Genomic DNA, 22,602 nt, shown 5'->3' with positions numbered 1-22,602 from the left:
AGGCATTATGACAATATCTGCAATTGGTTGAGTAATTTCATCAAACAATTTGTGATCATTAACGGCTCCAAATCACCAGTAAATACCGACAAGTTTCCTAAACAGAGGGAATCTAACGGTCGGCAAGACGTCTGAAATTTGAAAATTATGAAGTGTTTGCTTCCGAGGAACAACAGGCTGACGAGAGTGTTTTTCCAGGGGAAGAAAAGATTGGGGCTGAGCCGGGATGGGTTTACCCTTAAAAACTCTGCACCCGAGTTGTTCTTCATATTACTCTAGCAAAAGCCCAAAAAACCAGATTTTTCCTTATTTCTTCATCAAGTGGATGATAGATCAGTTTGGTCTCTTTCATTTTGTTTTATGACAGTTACAAATTTATTTTTTTATTTTTTTAAAAAAGTGCACAAACATGGAGTTGGACAAAGAGAGACAAAGATAATGGAGTTGGGGAAAGGAATTAATCTTCAATTGTATTTGAAACACCGCAAATTCTCAATCATCATCCAACTAGGGCCTTTAGTACACTCCATGAAAAATCTAACATAAATACTTAATAAAATCAGATCAACCATGTCATTCTCATCAAATAATTTCAAGTTTGTAACAATTTTCAAATGAAGATATACCTTTCCTAGACAGGGATGAATAGCTGGAGACGCAAGAGCAGATGTCAAGCTTCCCACCCACCAGCCCATCAATGGCTGTATAGATAAACGAAATCAATGGTTAAAATTGTCCCCTTCTAGCAAATTTTGAACTGCGTTCTTCCAAATATGCCATTACACCACCCAAGCCTGGGCTGATGCGCCTTCCACCAAAATCAACTATAATGAAAAGGAATGTACAAAATTCAGTTCCACTGTGCAAAGTTACAGGAGCCAAAATGTTGACCAAGTGCCACTGTTAAAGTATCCATCCCAAGGCAGCAAAACCAGCAATATGGATATCAGACAGACCTAGTTGTTCTTCCAGTATAAATTTCTATCCTCAATCACTCTATCAATAATGCCAAATTGCTCAAACATATGATCACAATGTACAAACAGTCCAAAGAGAACTGCAATTGCTCGTCTTCTGAGTAGCCCGATAAAACTTTAACAAGTCAGATCCATTTTAAAAATTCAGTCCATCTCACGGGAGGATGTAGAAGGCTAAGATCCTGATGATTCGGGATTGTGTTCCAACCAATTACCTTGATTTCCAAGAGTTCTATTCCCACCCTAAAAGGCCTTCATCATACTTACGACAGATGAAGTGACTCACTCTCTGATCCTCCCTCACTGGATTCCTGAAAGTTGTCATGGTTATTGTCATTGTCAGACGGTGAGTTATCAGAACTTGGGTTTGGGACAACCACCATTGAATGGCTCTGCAAAACAGTTGGTTCCCTTTTGTTTGCAGACTCATACTGGTGAGTTGCATCAATTGAAGCCACGTATGATATCCCTAACTTTTGCCCATGAGATAGTCCTGGGCAAAATCCCTGCAGAACATTTTTTTTATAAGTAAAATCCCTGCAGAACATAAAATTATACATGTGAAATTAAAAGGCTTTTTGCATTCAGCTTATGCATGCTGATATCTTTCGTGAAGGAAAGCACTTATACTCTCTCTGAGCCCCCGCACATCATCTGCCTTATAACACTGCATTTTCTTTCATACATTAATTCATTTACTTCAGTTTCATTCTCTGTTTAGGTAGTTTGATGATGTTAAAGCATTAGACTGTTTTCTAAATTACCCCAATCTTTCTTCTTCACAAGACAGGAGGGGGGTGTTGGCACCCCTTAAAATAACACATCCACTTGAACCCAAATATTGAGCAAGGAGTACAAGCACATTCACCCCTCATCCACCTGATATGGTGAAAAATTATCCCCATTCTTAGTTCTAGTAAAATTAGTGAGACAACAACTGTTCTCAAGATCTGTGAAAAAGGTACTACAATGATTCCTGATTTTTTATTTTTTTTTCCAGTAAGTTGCATGGAGAACATAATTTTATTATGACAAATATAATTTCCTAATCTTTTAACTAATTAAGATTGCATTTCTGGACCTTTTTACCAATCAAGATTATTAGTACTTCAATCAAGAAGAAAGAACAGAGGAAATAGTGCAGGCAATTTAGAAATGAAGTAAAACCCAGCAAGGTATTCTAAAAGGGTCTAAAAAAAACAAAAACAAAAGCCACTGACCTTAATCAACCCTGCTGTGGAGGTTGACTCAAAAGAAGAGGAGTATAAAGGAAATCCAGTATGAACCCGACCTCCATCAGATCTACTAACATTAGCTTCTTGAAGATCGGTTGCAATGTCTGATGCATGAGATTCCTGTTTATAGCCTGCACTCTTACAAAAAGCACCGACATATGAACAATGTTCCAGCACTAAGGATATCTGAGGGGTTGCAGGCAATAAGTGGCCTTCAGTACTAAAGATGTACCTGGAAAATGGAGAAATTTTCAGGAGGCATAAGGAAGAGATAAAAATAATGAAGGAATATCACTTTCATAAGTTCCAGCACTTAAAGATAATATTTAGAAAGCAGAAAGCACTTACTTGTATGGCCCACTTTCAACAAGGTTATCTGGACCAACGGCCAAATCGAAAAGAAGCCACAAGTACTTAACCTAATAATGTTACAAGTTATTAATTACATGCAATGAAAAAGAAAGAAATGATAGAAAAATTTAAACGCACGGAGTAGAAGTCAAAAGCTAGCAAAACATGGAATATTTGGAAGTACAGTGAATAAATTGTTCCCCAACTATCCCTGGCCACGTAAGATTTATAAACAAAACAAAGACCACCATTTAAGTTCAAAATGAAAGATTCGACATGAAGGTAGAGAAATTAGCACTTAGGTTTTGGCACAGGCAAGCCAGATTAGGACTCAAGGATGGTATAAATGAGGTGCTTAGCTTCAAGGACTGGGTTGGGTTAGGACCCACCAACACAACCTGAACGGACTGTCGCAACCCTAGTCTAAGTGGCCATCCATTAAGGCCATAAAGAGGGGTCAAAACCACTCATTGATATAGAATCCTATCAAAGCATCTTCATATTCCACATATATTTGATCTAGCTCCACTTTATATTCTGTGCGCCCCAAATCTAATTTTTCACCAATAGTCAGTGACAATTGCATCGACAAGGCAATTAAGTCTAGTAGATCTACCAACCAAGACACTTTGGATAGTTCTTTGAACTCCCATCAAAAGCACCCGAGTCATGAGCACCACATATAGAGGAGAAACTGTTTCCAGATCCACTTGACAATTATGATCTTCTGAAGATAGAAGACCAAAAGAGAACTCATGTAAAATTGGCCCTTACAGTCTCAGCTAGGAAAAAGCTCTCCATGTGATCTTCCTGTGTGTGAAACTCTACATCAGATATATGACAGTATCCACAAGGGCATCGGGCCCCATTCTGCAAGCTGACAACCATGTCCCGGCCAACATCAAGATATCTACAAAGGAACACCATAAACAATATTTCAGTAGCAAAGAAGTGAAAGTGCATCAACAAGAGCAGAATTATTGAACCCCAATTACCAGGAACACTAATTTCCCTGCAATCTATGTTTCGGAATTTATCTCTCATAACATTCAAGATAATGATTTTGAACACTATATTAATCAACTCAAAAGAGATTCGTCTGACATGGTTTTCATTTATACAAGGGAAGATGTACAAAATATTAAACAAGATTTTAGCAATATACAGTATGCTTTTGGCACAAATACATGACAACGCCACATAGGCCCATCACAGATAGCAATATACAGGATGCTTTTGGCATAAATACATGGAAGCGGCGCAGAGGCCCATCACAGATCAAGAGTTCTACCCACAAAAAAAAAAAAAAAAAAAAGGGTTCTACCACAATGTAACAATATTTAACACTCAAATTGCTTCTAAAATTAAGGGTCTGAAAACTGATTTGCAGTTCCAGAAGTTCAATTGTTCAACCTTTTCCAGCAACGGAAATACGGTAATGGCTTCTTCATCCTCTTGCCCATCAATTAATCAAGGCAAAGTTGTACTCTTATTTTTTATGATATCATCTTGTAACCAATTCAAGATGTAAAATAATTCTTCTTCAATTTGATATTCTTTTCTCTTTAGCTTTTAAAAATTGTCCAGGTTATTTAGCACAAGGGAAACACACATGCATACAGACACAAACAAAAGAAAGAGATATCACAAAACCACCCCTCTATTTAGTTGGTGAAAAAATAAAAAATAAAAAGACGTGAAAAAAATAGGCACCAAGAACGGTGAAAAAGGAAGCCTCCATAAAGTCAACTCTAATTTAATTGGGATTAATGCTCAATTAAGTTGGGTTGAGTTGAGAAGATTAAAAAGTCACCAGAAAATTTATGTGGGTCAGAGCAAACCTGGGATCTCTGGTAGCTTTGTAAAGCCAATACGTGCTCTCTATTAACTCTGGACGCAGTGGGTAACTATTTTGCCCATGCTGAAAAACAAATGTAGAAATAAAACATTACACAAACACTAGTCTTATAATACCATCAATCTAGTAGTATAAGCAAATATATCATCTACAGACGAAGAAAACCACATTCAAAAAATCTAAAAAGAAGAAGAAAAAAACAAAAACAAAATATGAAACAGAGAAAAGCAGCAAAATATAACTGTTGATTTTTAAAGTCATCAGCCTAATGGTTTCTATAAACAGCCCTGAAATCTAAAACATTCCACAGAATGGCTACAAGGCAAGATGCTCGAACACATTCAAGTTGGTGCTACCTGACAAACCATTTGGCTGGTGGAAGGGAAGGTGCACTTAAACATTATTCTAACCTGCTAAACGCTTCAAACAAAACCTAGATGTTCAGAGGTCTAAGTGCTACCCTTAAAAGTCCAAAATTTAATCAAGCATACTGGAAATGCACAGATCCAAGAATACAAATTTAGCACAAGAAACGGCATTTGGGTTTATATTAGGTACATATATCAAATCCTTAATTATGAGACCAGCACACTTCTAGTAAACTGCCCTAAATGTAACGCAAGTTTGAATAACAATTGTCTTGCTGTTCAGATAATGATAATTAAGATACCTGAACACTGAGTGTAGCAAGATTAAAACCCTCAGGAGTGAAACCATATCTTTTCCAGACACTAAAGAAGGCACCATGCGTTCGAATTGCAGGATCAATGTCCCCAGCTAAAACCTTCCAATAACAGTAATACAAAGTACACAATCAGAAAAATATCGAATAACCAAAGGGTCACTTACATATTTCATGGAAGACTGAACAAAAATAGACTGCAAACCTGAAGACCTGGCCAGAATGCCTGCAAACTATTAAACAATGGCCAGACAATAGCAGCAGAATCCATATTAACTTCCACATACCTGCACAGACATGCAAAAATTAGAAAACCAAGCTTTCAATAAAGCTAAATCCCAATGAGAACATAGAAAGAAAAAATAAATAAATGATAAAACCAGGGCAAGGAATTGTATGTTTACATAGTGGCACATAATAGCCACAAGCTTTTACCAAGGGTCATTGTAAAGATATTGCATAGCAGCCCTGTAAGCTTCTTGGAAAATGAACAAATACTCTTCGTCTCCAAATAACAAATAAGCCTGAAATGTCGGTGATAAAAGGTAAACAAGAACTGAAAATAAGTGCAACATCAGTTCATAAGTGCAACATCAGTTCACCACAAAAAAAAAGCTTTTAGCATCATCTGTGTGTGTGTTCTGCTACATTGTTTACATATCATATGCAGCAATCACATCAGTTCATAAGAAGGCAGGCACTAGTTAAAAAGACTGACTTTATTTCACCAAATCACGTGGTATATCCTTTGAAGCATTCTAGCGTCAACTATAGAAAGATACATGCTATGTGCAGGTGAAAAGAATATAAGTTAACAAAAGATAGAGATGAACTATAAAGGATCAATATCTTCGTTGGCTTCTACTCTCTGCTCAATTATGTGACAACAGTTAGTACAACTCCATCTTTTCATCAGTAGAAGAGCATAGGTTGAACTTGAAAGGAAAGCAGAAAAAAAAAATAGAAAACAGTGGTTTTCCCAAAAAGACCAAAACAAAGGCACAAAAACATCTTCTCTTGAAGAGATGTTGGATGTGCAAGAAAAGTGAAGAGACGGTGGATCATCTTCTTCTTCATTGTGAGGTGGCGTCTGCTCTGTGGAGTGCCTTTTTTGGCCGTTTTGGGTTATCATGGGTGATGCCTAGACGGGTTTTCGAGTTGCTAGCATGTTGGTGGTCTGCAGGAAGGGGGGGGAGTGCTGCAGTCTGGAAGATGGTGCCTATTTGCTTTTTTTGGTGTATATGGAGAGAGAGAAATAATAGGTGTTTCGAGGATGTGGAGAGGTCTATTGAGGACACTTTAGCCTATTGTTTCCATACTCTTTATCTCTGGACTGTAGCTTATGTTTCTCCGGTTCCGCTTAGCTTTGTTGATTTCCTTGTACGCTTTTCCCCTTCTAGTTAGGTGTTCCTAGTTGTATACTTCCAGTGTACTTTGGGGCGCCCTACGCTTTTAATAATATCAGTACTTACCTATCAAAAAAAAAAAAAGGCACAAAAACAAAATAAAACAATGGTTTCTCAATCTCCCTGCTAACAAGCACATTAGATATCAATAAGGACTTGTTCATATCCCACTCTCAACAAATCTTTTTACTTATATATAAAAATAAAAAAATAATAAAAATAAAAAAGATACTAAAAAAAGATATCAATAAGGTCTTGGAACTATGATTCCTTGAACTCCCATCATGTCGACTCACTATACACCCTTTTCAAGAGTACTAAAACAAACATCCTGCAAGAAAACAAATCTCACTACTTGATCTCCTTGATGTTCAGCAGAATACCTAGTTATGAATGCTCCACTGAACCTCCCACCAATCCTTCATGAGTACAAATTGGTTTTTTGTAAAATAAACATATCCATCCTCGACAACATAAGCAATTGTTAGAAGAGTCTGTTAGGGTCAAATGAATACATTGGTGACATGGTTTTGTTACAGGGGCATTTTGGTCACTGTATTGAATATTACAATATATATAGATTATGAGATGAGAGAGGCAAGGCACGTATGTAAGCCTCCTCTTTCACTACTTTCTTTCCTTGCAAACCTTATAACATGGTATCAGACGTTAGGGTTTGACTACATCGCACACGCACATCCTCTAATTGCTTCCGCTCTCCTCTCTTCTTCTTATTTCTTTTTGGCTTTCTTTCATGTGCTACTAATTGCAAACTTCTTAAGAGTGGGCTTCATGCCTGTGATTGGGGATAGATGGCACCGATATCACTGCCATCAATGGTGTGATGTCGTCGTCATCTCTACCATCAGTTTTGTACACTCTACCACGTCCCCACTGGTGTATATGGCATAACTGGTATTGCGGCCATTGTGGTATGAGTTTTCTACCATGTTTAGAAACAATTGCTTAGGTTGTCGATTTGTGTTGGCCGGAGTTGTTTGACGTGGTTGGTGCTGTCTATGGTGGCTACGGAGTATTGCAGCAGTCAAGTGTTTCGATGGTCAATGTTGTTGTCGTTGAAAAGATTGATTGTGGTCGTCGATTGGGTCTGTGGGCATCGTCGTTTTTTCCGACGAGGTATGGCTGCCACCGATGAGTTTCAGGGGAATTGTTGGAGATGAGGATTGCCATTTGCTTGCCGGTGCTCTCTAGTTCCCATCGGGATAAGGTTATCCCCTATTCAAGTTTAATTTGGGTCTAAGGATAGCTCAAGTTCAGTTTGGGCCAGGTTCAACCCAAATGGAAACCAGGTCAAAACATCAAGCCAACCGAGTTTTCATCTGGATCAACCCGTATTGGCCGGTTCAATCTAGTGTTTAGTGTTTTCTGATGGGGACTGATTTGTGTTGTTTCTCAGCTGGTTCAGATTAGTTCTCAGTGTTCCTCGGCCGATTCAGATCACTTCTCAATGTTTTTCGATTGGTTTGTGTTATTTCTCGGCTAGTTCAAGTCTGGTCTCAGGGGTTTTCAGCCTGTTAGGTCTTAGAAATTGGTCTCATTTGTGTTCAAAACTTTGCTTTTAAATCGCCTTCGTCACGTAACTATTTGGTGTGAAAAAGATGGGTTACAATTCTCGACATTAGATAGTGTCAAACGGACATTCTAACATCCTCTGTCTGAAGCTATTAAAGCTCTTCCAGTGCTTAGCTGCCAAATGACCGTCAAATAGAAGTCCTAACATTGGAGCCACAGAGAGCTCCAGTTTGGGAAGTCAGATTAATGTCAAGTGGAAGTCATGACATTGGAGGTCCAGAGAGCTATTGTTTGACGTCAAATGCCTATCAGATTGAAGTCATGAAGTTGGATCTCCAAAGAGCTACTGTTTGACAATGTTAGATATACATTAGATAGACGTCATGACGTTGGAGCTCCAGAAAGCTATTGTCTGACAACATTAGATCCAAGTGCTGATGTTGAAAAGATCTAAGAGCTATTGTTTGACAACACCAAATAGCCATCAAATAGACGTCATGACATTGCCAGCCAAATGTAAGAAAGTTAGCGATGAAACCCTAGCTGCCGTCAAGACGCCACAACGCGAACTGCACAATGTGGAAGGCATTTTTGTTTTCTTGTTGACCTCCATTTTCTCAATCTTTTCGACCTTGGTTCTGTAGGAGCAAGTCAGAAAGATTTGAGAAATAGAACCATCTGATATAAATTGTTAATTATGCCATCTATGGGTTTAGGCAAGAACATTGAGAATACCCCATTGAACCTTTCTAGAGATGATCTTACTTCAATCATCCTTGTGCCATGTGAGGATTTGTAAAAAGCCTATAGCTTTCTCTCTCTTGGAATTTGTTCCTTCAAACCACACCATACACAATCTTTCATAGCCAAGAAGTCTACCGGTGGGTCAATAAGGAGAGGCACACGAAAAAGTTTGGCCAGCAGAGAGCTGGTAAGTATCGTTGTCTAGTTGAAAAGTTGAATTATCTTACTATTACCAGGACAAATATGTCATATGTAGATAATATTGTTAGTCAGCTCTTAGAGGCTCCTATGGTTTCACAATGGGAAGTTGTTATTCGTATTATTTGGTATTTGAAGAGAACACTTGGTCTTGGGCTATCGCATAGACGAACAAACATCTCAGGGTAGAAAATTTGACTGATGCAGATTGGGCAGGCTATCTGAGGCCCTCAGATAGACGATCTACAACTAAATATTATTATACATTTTTTTTATCCATAAATTTTTTTTTTTTTTTTTTTTTTTATTATACATTCTTAGGCAGTAATCTTGTCACTTGAAAAGGTAAGTAGAGAGTAGTGGCACGGTCCAGCGTCGAAGCAGAATCCAAGGCAACGGCTCGTGAGTTGACGTGGTTATAGAATTTCTCTAGGAGTTTGGATTCTCAGCTCCCACTCCTATTCCATTGTTTTGTGATAAAATAAGCTGCTTTACATATTGCGCCTAACCCAATTTTTCATAAAAGGACAAAGCATATTGAGGTTGATTATCATTTTATTCGAGACAGATACTCAGTGAACAAATATCTACACCATTCGTGAAGTTTGGAGACCAATTAATTGACATGTTTACAAAATCCTTTGGCAGAAGTTTTTTTTTTGATAAGTAAGTAGCTGGTTTTATTAAAAGCGTGAGGCGCCCCTAAGTACACTGGATGTATACAAGGAGGAACACCTAACTAGAAAGGGAAAAACGTACAAGGAAGTCGTCATAGCTAACCGAAATCGGGAAAACAAACGCTACAGTCCAAAGATACAGAGTATGGAAACAAAAGGATAAAAAGTCCTCGAAGGACCTCTCCACATCCTCGAAGCACCTATTATTTCTCTCTATCCAAAGACACCAAAAAAAGCAAATAGGCACCATCTTCCAAACTGCAGCACTCCCCCCTCTTCCTGCAGACCACCAACAGGCTAGCAACTCAAAAACCCGACCAGGCATCACCCAAGATAACCCAAAACGGCCAAAAAAGGCACTCCACAAAGCAGACGCCACCTCACAATGGATAAGAAGATGATCAACTGTCTCCTCACTCTTCTTACACATCCAACATCTGTTTACTACAATCACATTCCTCTTTCTGAGGTTATCTAGGGTCAGAATTTTCCCCCAAGCCGCCGACCACGCAAAAAAAGCTGCCCTAGGAGGGGCCTGAGTCCGCCACACACTCTTCCAGGGGAACCTCCTCCCCCCTTCCGAGCATGCCAAGGAGAGAAAGAGAGACTTGACCTTGAACGTACCTCTTTTGGAGGGGTTCCACCATAATCTATCTTCCAACCCTCTTCTCACTCCTGTAGAATGTAACACCTGGAAAAATGAGGCAAAGGCCTCCACCTCCCAATCATGAGCCTCCCTCGAGAAGCTCACGTTCCACTGATTGGACCCCCCTAGCATCTCCACATTATCCGCAACTGAGGCTTCCTTCGCACAAGCAATGCTATAAAGGATCGGGAAAGCTATCTTGAGAGCTGAGTCTCCACACCACCAATCATGCCAAAAGCTAATCCTGGACCCATCCCCCCTGCATATCTCGTAAAGCCTTTGAAAGTTTCCCACCCTTTCCTAATATTCTTCCATAACCCTACCCCAGAAGCTCCTCCAGGCTCAACCGAACACCACCCACCCCATAAGCTTCCAAACTTCGCATCTATCACAACTCTCCACCAAGCTTCTCTTTCCACCCCATAGCGCCACAACCATTTCCCCAAAAGAGCGCGATTGAAGACCAATAAGTTCCTAATCCCCAACCCTCCTTCCTTAATCGGAGTGCAAACCTGCGACCACTTCACCAAGTGGTATTTGAACTCTTCGCCTATCCCTCCCCAAAGAAAATTGCGTTGAAGCTTTTCAATACGCTTAGCAACACTCACCGGAATAGGAAAAAGAGACAAGTAATAAGTGGGCATGTTAGCAAGAGTGCTCTTAATAAGGGTGACCCTACCCCCTTTCGACAAATACAACCTTTTCCAGCTGGCCAACCGATATTCAATCTTCTCAATCACTCCATCCCAAATATGCTTGGACTTATAAGAGCCTCCCAAAGGGAGACCAAGGTACTTCACTGGCAAAGGAACTGCCTCACACCCTAAAATACCGGCTAGCGAAGCCACTTGCTCCACATTCCCCACCGGAATAATCATAGATTTAGCCAAATTAACGTTCAACCCGGAAGCAGCTTCAAACAACAAGAACAAACTCCGCAAGTAGCGTATTTGGGCAGGTCTAGCATTGCAGAAAATCAAGGTGTCGTCGGCAAATAAAAGATGAGAGACTATAGTGTTACCGATTTTGAAACCTTCTAACAACCCCCTATGAACCGCCGCTGAAATCATCCTATTCAGAACCTCCATCACAAACACAAAAAGCAAAGGAGAGAGTGGATCCCCTTGTCTCAACCCCCTGGAGCTACTAAAAAATCCTTTAGGAGACCCATTTACCATAATTGAGAACCGCACCGAGGAAATGCAATATTGAATCCAAGAACACCAAACCCCTCCAAAACCGCACCTTCTTAGCAAATACATCAGGAAACCCCAATTCACATGATCGTAGGCTTTTTCCAAATCCATTTTGCAAATGACCCCTGGCTCCCCAGATCTCAATCTACTACCAAGGTCCTTTGGCAGAAGTGGTTAGAGTTTATTGGTTTCAAGCTGGACTTTATGATATATATGCTCCAGATTGAAGGGGATTGTTAGAAGTCTGTTAGGGATAAAAGAATAAGTTGGTGACAAGGTTTTGTAACAGGGGTATTTTAGTCATTGCATTGAATATTACAATATATAAAGATTATGAGACGAGAGAGGCAAGGCAGGAAGGTAAGCCTCCTCTTTCACTATTTTCTTTCCATGCAAACTTGGAACAACAATAAACATATCTGCAGTCTCCCCTCTTAACCTCCAAAGCACAAGAACATTCCAAAAAAGATATTTACCATGGGTTATAATTATAAGTTAGTTCATAAGTATATTGTATCTAGCACTCTTACCTCACAGATTTATATTTCTATGATTTTGCCTCATGTCATTTCAAATTATCAAAATTCATATTATAGAGCTGAAGGAGGTTTCAACATTCCAATTCATGTTTACTAACCTTTAGGAGATACTCATAGAAAGAGTCGATACTAGTTCCTATTCCAGCATCCTGAAAAGGCAGCAAAGAAACATAATTTTACATAGTGACATAAAAGTGGAAGGAGAAAATTGGTCTTCCCAAAGAACATGGAATTTAATTTAGGGGGAAAACAAGTTGGCAGGCTGGTTGATGATATTATAAGAACTATTCAAACAGACCTCAGACAGTAAAAACTATCAACTATTATGGATCCTACCAATGCATCTCACTTCACTGCATATCTAAGTACATAGACAATCACATAGAGGTTTAAGTTTATAAACCATAGCGAAGTATGTTCTATTCAAGAAAACTTCAAATTGAAAATTTTATTTACTTTGATAAAAACATTAGTCACTCAGCCAGTACAAATGTAGCGAAATAGCTCTTTTGGGAAATGCAATCAAAGAAATAGTGCAGTAATGTTGTCTTCCATTGTTAGATGCAACATTTTTGACACTTCACCATAAGCCTCCAATTCAAGCAAAACATCAATTATCTGGTATCATTAGGCTGAGATTCTCATAATCCAGCTAAATCAACTATTTTTTACATCTGGACATTACCAGAAGCATTTCAAGATGAAACTGGCTGGGAAATTTTCTAGGCAATACAATGTTTGCACACCAAAGTGAGAATGCTACAATTTTGCTGGAAGAAAGGATGAATGAATCTTTGATAGTAATCTTAGATCATAAAATTCCAAATGTAGCCACAGGTCCCATTGTATGGAGTTTTCCATTCCATATTCAATACAGTGATATAGGAGCCAAAGAAGAAGAATTCAGAAACAGCGTACAAAGTAACCAAAGAGAAGAAAAAAAATGATGGCATGAGTCCATGAGGACATGTACAGATGAGAAAGTAGGCAGCGCATTTGCATGTGAGCAAGTTGAAGAAATTGGTTAGGACATGTTCAAACAAGGAAGTATTCAGTTTTTCTCGATTTTGCAGAGTTGTTTACGATGGGCGATTTGGAATTTTTCTAAGTCGAACCAAAAGCTTTTGAGCTTCGATCTGAAGAGGGAATTGGAGGCATTCGTTTTGCCGAGAGGAGCAAAGGAACTTACCAAGCAGTGATATTGGGCAAGCCAAGTGTGATGTGGTTGAGGCCAACGGTGGAGAAATTGGTTAGGTGTACAGAGTTGAGAGAGTTTTACAGATCATTTAGGTCTGGGAGTATAATATATATTGCCCAGAGGCATATGAAATTACAAATAGCCATTGAGGGTTAGAGATATCAAAGTATGAAATAGGTGGCCAGAGAAGCGTCATTGTCATTCCGGAGGGCAGAGAAGGAAGAGGATGGGAGGGTTGTGTTGCATAGATGAGCAAGGTGGTCAGATTTCTCAAGCCTCATGGTAATGCAGGGAGCATGAAAAAGGAAAACCTATGGTGGTATTCCGCTGGTGTCATGATTGGTGGGGAATAGTCAATGGACGTTTGCGGAGGCTCTAGTAGGGAAGGGGCATGATCAGGAATAGAAAATTTGAGCAGGGACAGATTGGGTAATTTGGAGATTCAAATGTTAAAGAAGATGGATAGTTTTGGTAAGAAAGAAATTTTGTTGTTACAAAGAGGTCAAGCTGGCAGTGATAATGTGATTTTCACTTCGAAGGCTAAGGAGAAATTCCTTAATTTCAGCTCTGTCAAAGATATGGTGATAATCCATAAAAAGGGAAGTGGACAGATGGATAAGTAAACTGGAAGTGGGTCAGATTCCAATTGAGCCTGGGCCTGACGCACTAAAGATTAAGCCCAAGCTGCAAGATATTACGAACAATGGAGGGGGGGCTATGGATGTGGGCTCATGAAAATCAGGGGCTGAAATGGATTATGCTTTAATAAGTCTGATGGGCCAAAGGGGAAAAAAATCAATGGGAAAGGGAAAATTAATATTGGGCTGAAAAAGGGTGAATCCAACACCAATATCTGCAAGGAAGACCAGAGTTTGTCAAAGAAAGGTTAAGGGCCAATTAGGAAAAGGGAGGCAATTTATAAAAGGGGGTCAAACCAACAGAAAACGTTATTTAGAGAGTGAAGGAAGATGCAGTCCGATCGCTGAGTCGAGTAAGTCTGGTAAGAAGGAAGCTACTCCAGCTGAACCATGACAAGTTGAGGTGAGCTCAAGAGTTCAGGAGGGATGAAATGATGGAGTTACGATGATAACTATGCAGACGACAAGAGCAGAATTAACCGATACTACTAGGCTTTGTTCAACCAAGATAGAAGAAAATAGGGGTACACCGACAAGGGTGATTAATGCTCAAATAAAGATGGCAGAAGCTACCGAAACACTTGGGTCTTGTTCAGACATGGTCGAAGAAAGTATGGGTTCTCTAATAAGGGTGGTTACGGCTTAGAGGAAGACAGTAGAAGCTGTTGGATCATCTCGGGCTTGTATAGACAAGGCCGAAGGAAGCAAGGGTGTTGAGAATGAGGGGGTAAGAAGACAGGAAAGTGGGTATTTGCTTAAGGGGATTTCTTTGAATGTCGAATATGAGGATGGGTCAGGAATTAGTAAAGGAGAGTCATGGTTGTGGGGAAATGGGTGTTTGAAAGTGGCGGTGAATTCAGGAAATTCTTCATGTCCGAAGGAAGACTCTTCTTTCGTTGAGAAAGTTAGGGTTGACAAATGAGGAAATTCAATAACGATCTATCACAAATCCAATAGTAATTTTAAAAGCCACATCAATTTTTGCTGGACACTAAGAAAACCCAAGGGTGACGTCTATCATTACTCCTCTTGTATACTACGGTTATTGTTTACTAGGGTCCCCTCTGCGCTTTTCTAATGAAATTAAATTATTTATCAAAAAGAAAATAACCAAAGAATTCCAACAACCTTAGGTGAAAATGACGTGTGCAAAACAGTTAACATTGCTCATCTCAAAGGCATCTTCCATGGAAGAGAGGGAGAGAGAGAGAGGGGACATAAAGTTAAATGTAATTATCTACCTTATCTTATTTACACCTCAACTACAGTATTACAACTAACTCAAGAAGATCTATTGAATGAAAGAAGAGAAAAGAAAAAAAAGGCAAAGACAGTTGAAAAGGATTCTCATTGGTCTAAAGGACCCTCATAAGATGGAAGTACAGGTTTTTATGTTAGCTGATGTTAGCTGCCAACCTACTACAACCTTCCTTCATCCAGGCCTACAAACAGCTGTGCAAAGAATTGAGACACTAAGCATTGCAGAAGTAAAGCTTACTTTCTGTTCACTTATCCAAAAGAAGAAAGTATTAACATTATGATGTCATCTAACCCAAAAAAAAAAAAAGGAAGGAAAAGATTAGATATTAAACAACAGATACAGATAACTCCAATTAGCATGGCCCTCGCAATGAAATCAAGTTAAGTAGAATGTTACCTTTTGTGTCCATTCACCTGTAAAAACATTGATATGAGCACCAACTAAATTCAGCTTTGAACGACGTGCCCAAAGTCCACGAACTGCATTCTTGGTAACTTGTTCAAAAACTGCATTTCAGTGAAGTTGGGCCATATGTCAACTATGAATTTTGCAGTGAGTCCCATCCCTTTACCCCAGAAAAGAAAAGAAACAGAAAATGGGGAAAGAAAAAGCAAAAGAAAAGAACAAAGTAATAAGTAGGAGAAGGGGAGTAAGAAGGTCAGTCATATACAAGACCCTACTTTGAGATTCTAGTCTGTGAAGCCAAAAATAAGAGGATAAAACCAGTATTTTTATAACTTCCTATGCTACAAAAAGTATAGCCAGAAAGGTCACATGTTCACAACACCCACTTGATAGACCATCATTAATATGGTAGCACAATAACATCTTCAATGTAGGATGTTTCATGTTTTTAAGCTAAAGGGAAAAAAAAAAATGATCCATTGTCCATAACAATATAACGAGGGCAAGAGGCAAATCAGGTCTAAAAAATACATGCATGGCACGTGATCGAGATTTTATCCATTCTAATGAGTTGGGCTAATGGAAGGGCTTTTTTTGACAACTTGAAGGGGTTTGAGTATGATAGTTGGTAGTCCATAGGGGCAGTGTGTAAATGAGCAGTAGTTGAGGGGCGTTGAGTAATTGAACCCTTAAAAAACACCCAAAAAAAAAATGGAAGTTTGAGTAATGACCCCAAACATTATTCATTAGATACATATGAAAGTAGTATATTGATAGCATCATGAAGGATAAAGTGAAAAGGTTATATTCTAGATATCTTTTTTGAAAACTAAATTCAGTTTAAAAATAAAAAATAAAAAAAATAAAAGAAAGCACCAAAGGCATGCAACCACCATGGTACACGAAAAGTATATCTGATATTCTAGGTATCTTTAAGACAATGGCATAATACCTCAGCCTCCATAACCATGTCAAATGAAATTATAGCATTAAAATTTTTGAAAGGTGGTAGCATCCCCCGATGAGCTAGAAAAATCTAGTCCTTTTTCATGTCAGCTGCCTAGGAAAATTGGTAAACTGTTATGGCTGCCAAGATTAAGACTTGCTTGAAAATATAGGCAAGCCACCAAGCTAGTGGCTGCTCATCAAGCCTAGCCTCTAGCAGGAAGCCCAATAGCCTGCCTGATCATATTTTGGGAGAGACAGAGAGATCAAAAAGAAAAATCACTAAGTAGTGCTACAGTACCAAGTCGACCCTAGCTATGGAAATTTAGGACACATCATAGGAGCACAAATTTCAAAATCTGGAGAGACAAAGGGCACTAGAAGTCAACAAAAAACCAGCTGCCAGTAATGTACTGCCTTTCAAGATTCAGACCTTTAAAAAGTGAAACTTGGTATTGTACAACAACTTTCTCCTACATATTGTCAATTAAAGGCCGCAAGACAGCATTTTGTCTAAACTATTGAATATTGATAGCATGTCTTCCCACAAAATGAAGGTAGTAACACTTACTGGGATCATTTGTCAAACGGCTAAGCACTCCAAATTCCAAAGTCAAAGTCCCACCACCAGCTGTTGATGTTATCTAAACAAAACCAGAAGTGGAATTTTAATGCTCTACCTATATATTACGAAACAGAGATTAAAGACACAGGAAAGATAAGTAATTAACAGAAGATGGTTAGTAAGTATTAAATCAATGGTACAATTCTGCATCTTCACTCATTAGTCCTCAGTAATTACGTGGTAATCATAAACTCGCAGACTATTAGAATTTATCCAGGTAAGCATTATACAGTAGCAATTAGTGAACTGGAAATCAATGTGTGGTCCTACAATGTTATCAGCTGCTTTCACACTAGAATGCAACAGCAAAACTCAAGAGAAAACAAACTTGCACGAGGAGAAATGCAAAAAGGCTTTGCCTTGCTTTCATCTTCATCAACTCCATGCAAAAGGTTGACAGATCCAAATGGAATGCCTGCAATACATAGTACCTGAACATCATCATAAAATGATAGAACATTTATACTTGAAATGCCCGTATGTAAAATATTTACTTCTTCAGCAATTGGAAACAAAGTGTTTGATGTTCAAACATGGTTCAGTACTACACATGATTTTTTCAATAAATAAGTAATTCATTGAAAATCGAAAAGGGACGCAACCCTAGTACACAGGATGTATACAAAGAAAGGTCCCACTAAAGGCAAAGCTACACAAATGATTTAAATCTTTATGAAGCTAAAAGTTGCTTTCCATCAAGCCAAACTGCTACAGCCACAAAGCTAGTCATGCACAGCCCTTCGGTAATTGTCAAGTAAAAACTCCTCAACCATTTAACTTGAGATAATAAACGAGATATTAACATTCATTTATTTTATTTTTTTTGATAAGTAACGAGATATTAACGTTCATTTATGGCCTACCTCTGCCAATCTAAGCCTTGCATCAAAACTAGAGAGGTATGTGTGCCACTTGTCAAACATAGCATTCCATATTCCAAAATTAGTGGTATTATTATATGTTAAGTAAAAAACATTCTTAATTTAATATTCTGCAAAATGGTGATAAGATGCCATCAAGTACCCAAAAGTCAGGAGATAGGCATAAAATAAACCACCCAAGAATTGAAATCATAAAAATCCAAGACAAGTAGCTAAATTCAACCTGCAATAACTTGCACAGATCAATCAAAATCATCAGGTAGTAATACCTGTAGGAGTGTCAAATGCAGGTAACAATCTCCGGGCCAGATCCTCTGCTAAGTTAAGTAATTGATTGTCATAGGAAGGGATTTTCATGCCCTGAACAAATCAAAAGTGTTTGAGGACATTATAGCAACGCCATATTCTATGAAAGGGCAGTAGAACAACTAATTATTAAGGGGTAACAAACACTATCAAGGTTTGGCTGACTGGAAAAGGTTTCACCTACAAAGGTGCACCTATATAATTACAACCTAAAGCAAGAGTGTAGAAAATTCTTTTGTAGTTACAATCACCCTCTTCTCAGCAAAATATGGTCCCTAACTACTCCATGTATAATATTTTATCAACCAAGCAACCTCAGAAAGCCAGTTTTATATATATCTTTAGGCTTCACCATTGATTCTATTCTCTCAATGCCAACCTCCCTTTTTTTTTAATAAGTAATTAAATCATATTAGAAAGCACAAAGGGGGGAGCAACCCTAGTATGCAAAGAGTATAAAAAGAGACACACCCACTTAGGGGGCCCAACCTCCCATTGAAGAAACAAAAGGCATTGACATAGCGTTCACATGTATCATTGAAAGTGAACTGCCCGTACTATTTATGCTGATGCCTAAAAGAGAAATCCAATGCTTTTTCTTTAATAACAGAATTGTAAGGAAAATGATTCATAGAGGTACATGTACAACTAATACCGTAGCATAATCACTCGCAATAAGATGACCAGAAAGTAGACCTCCAAGAACGCGAATAGTAGTCTCAAACAAAGATACTGTCTTATTCTGCAAAGCATATAAAAAATTCCAAGTTAGATTTTCAACTTCATTTTATTATAACCAAAGAATATGTACATTGACTGAGAGCAATTCTAGCCAAAAAAATGTAGAATATGCGTTAAAATAAAAACTATATATGGCCAGAAGCGGGGAAAAGAAATCAACAGAAAGCAATGAAGACAAATGTAAGTACAAAACTAAAATCTTTAAACTTCCAAGATATTCAAAAAGAAAATCTGCAATTAAGATATATAGTATTAGAACGTAAAATTTTTTCCAATGTAACAAGAAATATTTGCAACCCCATTTTACAACGAGATCATACATGTAGCACATGAATGTTACTGTCGTCGGATTGCAAGAAACTAGGACAGTTTTACTTACTAAGGCAAAGACCAGGATGATAGAAGAGAAGTTCAGGATCTTTGGATTTTTATAGAAGCTTAAGTTCAAAATTTTGATACTGATCAAGAAGAGACAGGTCATAATAAAATTAGAGGAAGGGATAAGATAGAAGAATCACTTTTGAACATCCATCATTAGGTAGAAGAAAACCTGTCAATTAACACTAACTTGAATGACAACAAAAACATTCCTCTGCCATTTAAAATCAATCATCCCCCCCATTGCATTAAAATTTAGCCCTTCACAGGCTTTTTGCTAAATTTTAGCAAATTTACACCACTTATAAGTAAGAGATAAACTTGGAGAGCCCAACGATGGATATAATCTGAGGAGGAACCCTGGAGATCACATATATTCTTTCTACATTACTCATACTAGATGCTGGCACCTCATTGACTTACAAGGCACCCCAACTATGAGGTATAATGGGAATAGGCATATTTTGATTATTAATTTATTTATTAACAGCACATGGAAATTCACAGAGCATTCTCACAAAGATACAATATAATCCATCAAGTTTCAATCATAATTTTCGATATTTCCCGACTAAAAAAATGATTATGAGAAAAAATTTATGGATGTTAAATTTAGTTTAACGAAATGTAAGTTTAAAATGTTTCCAAAAAAAAATGTTTCAAAATTTGTATAATCAAGTTCACAGGTCACCACAAACTTGCTTGTTGTGGTAGCCTCAGAGTGAACCAGTCAGTTTATCAAGTTAAACATGAAATAACAACTACACTAATTAAGTATCTTTGCCAAGACAAAATTGGCTTTCACAAATGCCTACTTTACTTTTGTAAATGATTATTTGATGGTGTCAAATTAACCCAAAAACCAATCCCAACTAACTTTAAACATGAATGCAAAAAAAAAAAAAAAAAAAAAAGAGCATTACTCACTATATCGAATCGAAGGTTTTTACCAATCCATTCAACAGAGGCAGCAAAGCGTTCACGGTCACCAAGTAAAGCCAGTGTGTCTAAGGAGTCAATCTGTGGAATGGTGTGATGGCAACGCCAGGTAAGAGATGCAAGAACTTAGATATAGATCAAATTTGAAAAGAAGAAACTATCGTACCAAAGTTAAGGCATAACCACCGAGCGTATCTTCCCCTCCACACGATAGAGGCCTTAATTCATCAAGTGGAAAGGCATGCTTCATATATGAATCAAAAGCATGATAGAACATTCCATGCACCTGAATTGCATATAGAAATCCATCTCTCCTACTTTAATTAAAAGATCAAACAGAACATTCATAACATCACAACTCAAACGCTAATAAAAGGGCAACCTGCCAACAATGTAAGCAGTCGGATCTCTCAGAAGAATTAAATCCAACACTATTTCCAATTAACATTAAATCAAAACTCCTGATATGCATGGAAGACAATTTACAAGGAAAACAACCTGGGACAAGAAATTCAGAGCTATTTCCATCTTTAGAATTCAATGTTTTCATAAACACAGAAAGATCATATCCTGACACAATACAAGATCATCAACAAAACCATTTCTTAATGTTATGCAATATTTATGAATTTTACGAAAGAAAATTCAAAGGCCAGATAAGAAAACGATCAAGCGTTTTATAAGACACTCATACAAATATCTTTTAACTATGAAACCACAGTTTCTTAATTTGCAAACACACCAGGGGAATTGAAATGTGAACGTAACCGCGTATATATATATTTGATGAATGAGTAACTTTCATTAACAAAACACTATACAAAGAAAAGCTAAAGCACTGAGCTAAAGCTGAAAATACCTAAACAAGCAAATAAAATCTCCACAAAAATTAAACCAACATCCCATCTATACCCCAAGCACTACAAAGAATATCATTTCCTCTAGTTCTTTTCTTTTCTTTTCTTCAGCCCTAACCGCGTATATATTTGCAATTGCTTTTAAATGAAAAGACATAATTGATTTCTCATTCAAACACATGCCCCATAAGAATCACCAGCTTAAGACCCCATTAGCCCTTCATTTAAAATTCCAAAATGGGTTTTTTGAATAGACCTCTGTTTTTTTTATGTTTCACTACCTAACAGGAACTCTGCATCCCAACTGTTCGAACATTCACCAGAGAAACAGCAAAGCATTGATGGTATTACGATAAAGGCAATGGTCATTGCTCGAAAAAAAAAACCCAAATTTCGTTTCGGGATAGGATTCGACAGGGGGTTACCTCGTCTCGGAGCTGTCTGGCTTCCTCGGGAGTGACGCCCTCTGCAAGAGCTGTGAGTATGAAAGCGTTAGGATAAGCTGAGAGCAACAAGAAGAGCAAGAGGATTTGAGACAATGGCTTCGGAGCTTCCATTGTGTGCACTCTTTCTTTCTGTCACTCGGTCTTTAACATCTACTTTTGAGTTTCGGGTATATCATATCTGCCTTACCTAGCGCGTACTACAAAGTTTTTCCATTACACACAACTTATTCATATTCGTAATCTTTAAAATCTGAGTAATATATTGGATTAATTGATGTAATATCTTTTTTTTTTTTTTTTTTTTTTACATGTTCCACACAAGAGAAATGAGAGAAATTTGAATTAGAGACCTCCGTTTTATAAGGCATGGTCTCCAGTCGATTGAGTTAACTCTTAAAGACTTAATTGATATAATATCATGTTAAGCAAGTGTCAAATTTTACTACTTCCCCATCATAATTCTTGGTGTTAAAAAAAAAAAAAAAGTGAACGGCTATTGTCAAATTTTGTTCCAAGTTTCAATAATTGCAAAAATACGAGTTTTTACTTGTTGAATTGCCATTTATTATTCATCCAAAAAATAAATCCCTCAAACATTTCTATTTTTTACGTCTTATCAATTACTTTTTATTATTATTCAAATAAAAAAATTACTATAAAACAAAAATTTTCATTTTTCCATATAAAACATTCATCATTTTTTCTACATCAATCAATTTTTACTACCAAATGCTTTTACCAAACAGAGCCCATTTGTTGCACATATCAAGTGAAATACTAAACCTCTTAAATAATAATAAAGTGATTGCCCAGGTCCGGATATGACAGTTTTTGCATCATTCCTCTTACCATGATTAGAACTCAAACCTCAACACCACGATGAGGCGCAGTCCAACTAATAGACTGCTTCCCAAGCAATTCAAGTGTCTTAACATTCTTA

The 22,602-nt window shown here is 37.8% G+C and overlaps 1 protein-coding gene across 1 annotated transcript; it reads right to left on the bottom strand.

Annotated features, from left to right (window-relative positions):
* Positions 1–439: 439 nt before the first annotated feature.
* LOC132178520 (alpha-mannosidase I MNS4) lies at positions 440–21,827 on the bottom strand. Its single transcript, XM_059590953.1, has 17 exons — positions 21,642–21,827; positions 20,526–20,645; positions 20,348–20,440; positions 18,957–19,043; positions 18,265–18,355; positions 17,474–17,529; positions 17,061–17,133; positions 15,536–15,645; positions 12,141–12,191; positions 5,539–5,627; positions 5,309–5,390; positions 5,092–5,205; positions 4,405–4,484; positions 3,338–3,473; positions 2,561–2,631; positions 2,198–2,444; positions 440–1,483 (listed from the first exon to the last, which is right to left on the bottom strand). Exons 1-17 carry the CDS (start codon positions 21,771–21,773, stop codon positions 1,241–1,243), a joined length of 1,875 nt encoding a protein of 624 aa, XP_059446936.1. The 5' UTR covers positions 21,774–21,827; the 3' UTR covers positions 440–1,240.
* Between the last annotated feature and the right edge of the window lie 775 nt (positions 21,828–22,602).

This window comes from Corylus avellana, chromosome ca4, assembly GCF_901000735.1.
Source record: "Corylus avellana chromosome ca4, CavTom2PMs-1.0".
In the NCBI taxonomy this organism is placed as follows: Eukaryota; Viridiplantae; Streptophyta; class Magnoliopsida; order Fagales; family Betulaceae; genus Corylus; species Corylus avellana.
Note: the sequence above shows the minus strand (reverse complement) of the source record. Positions and strands in the feature narration are given on the sequence as shown.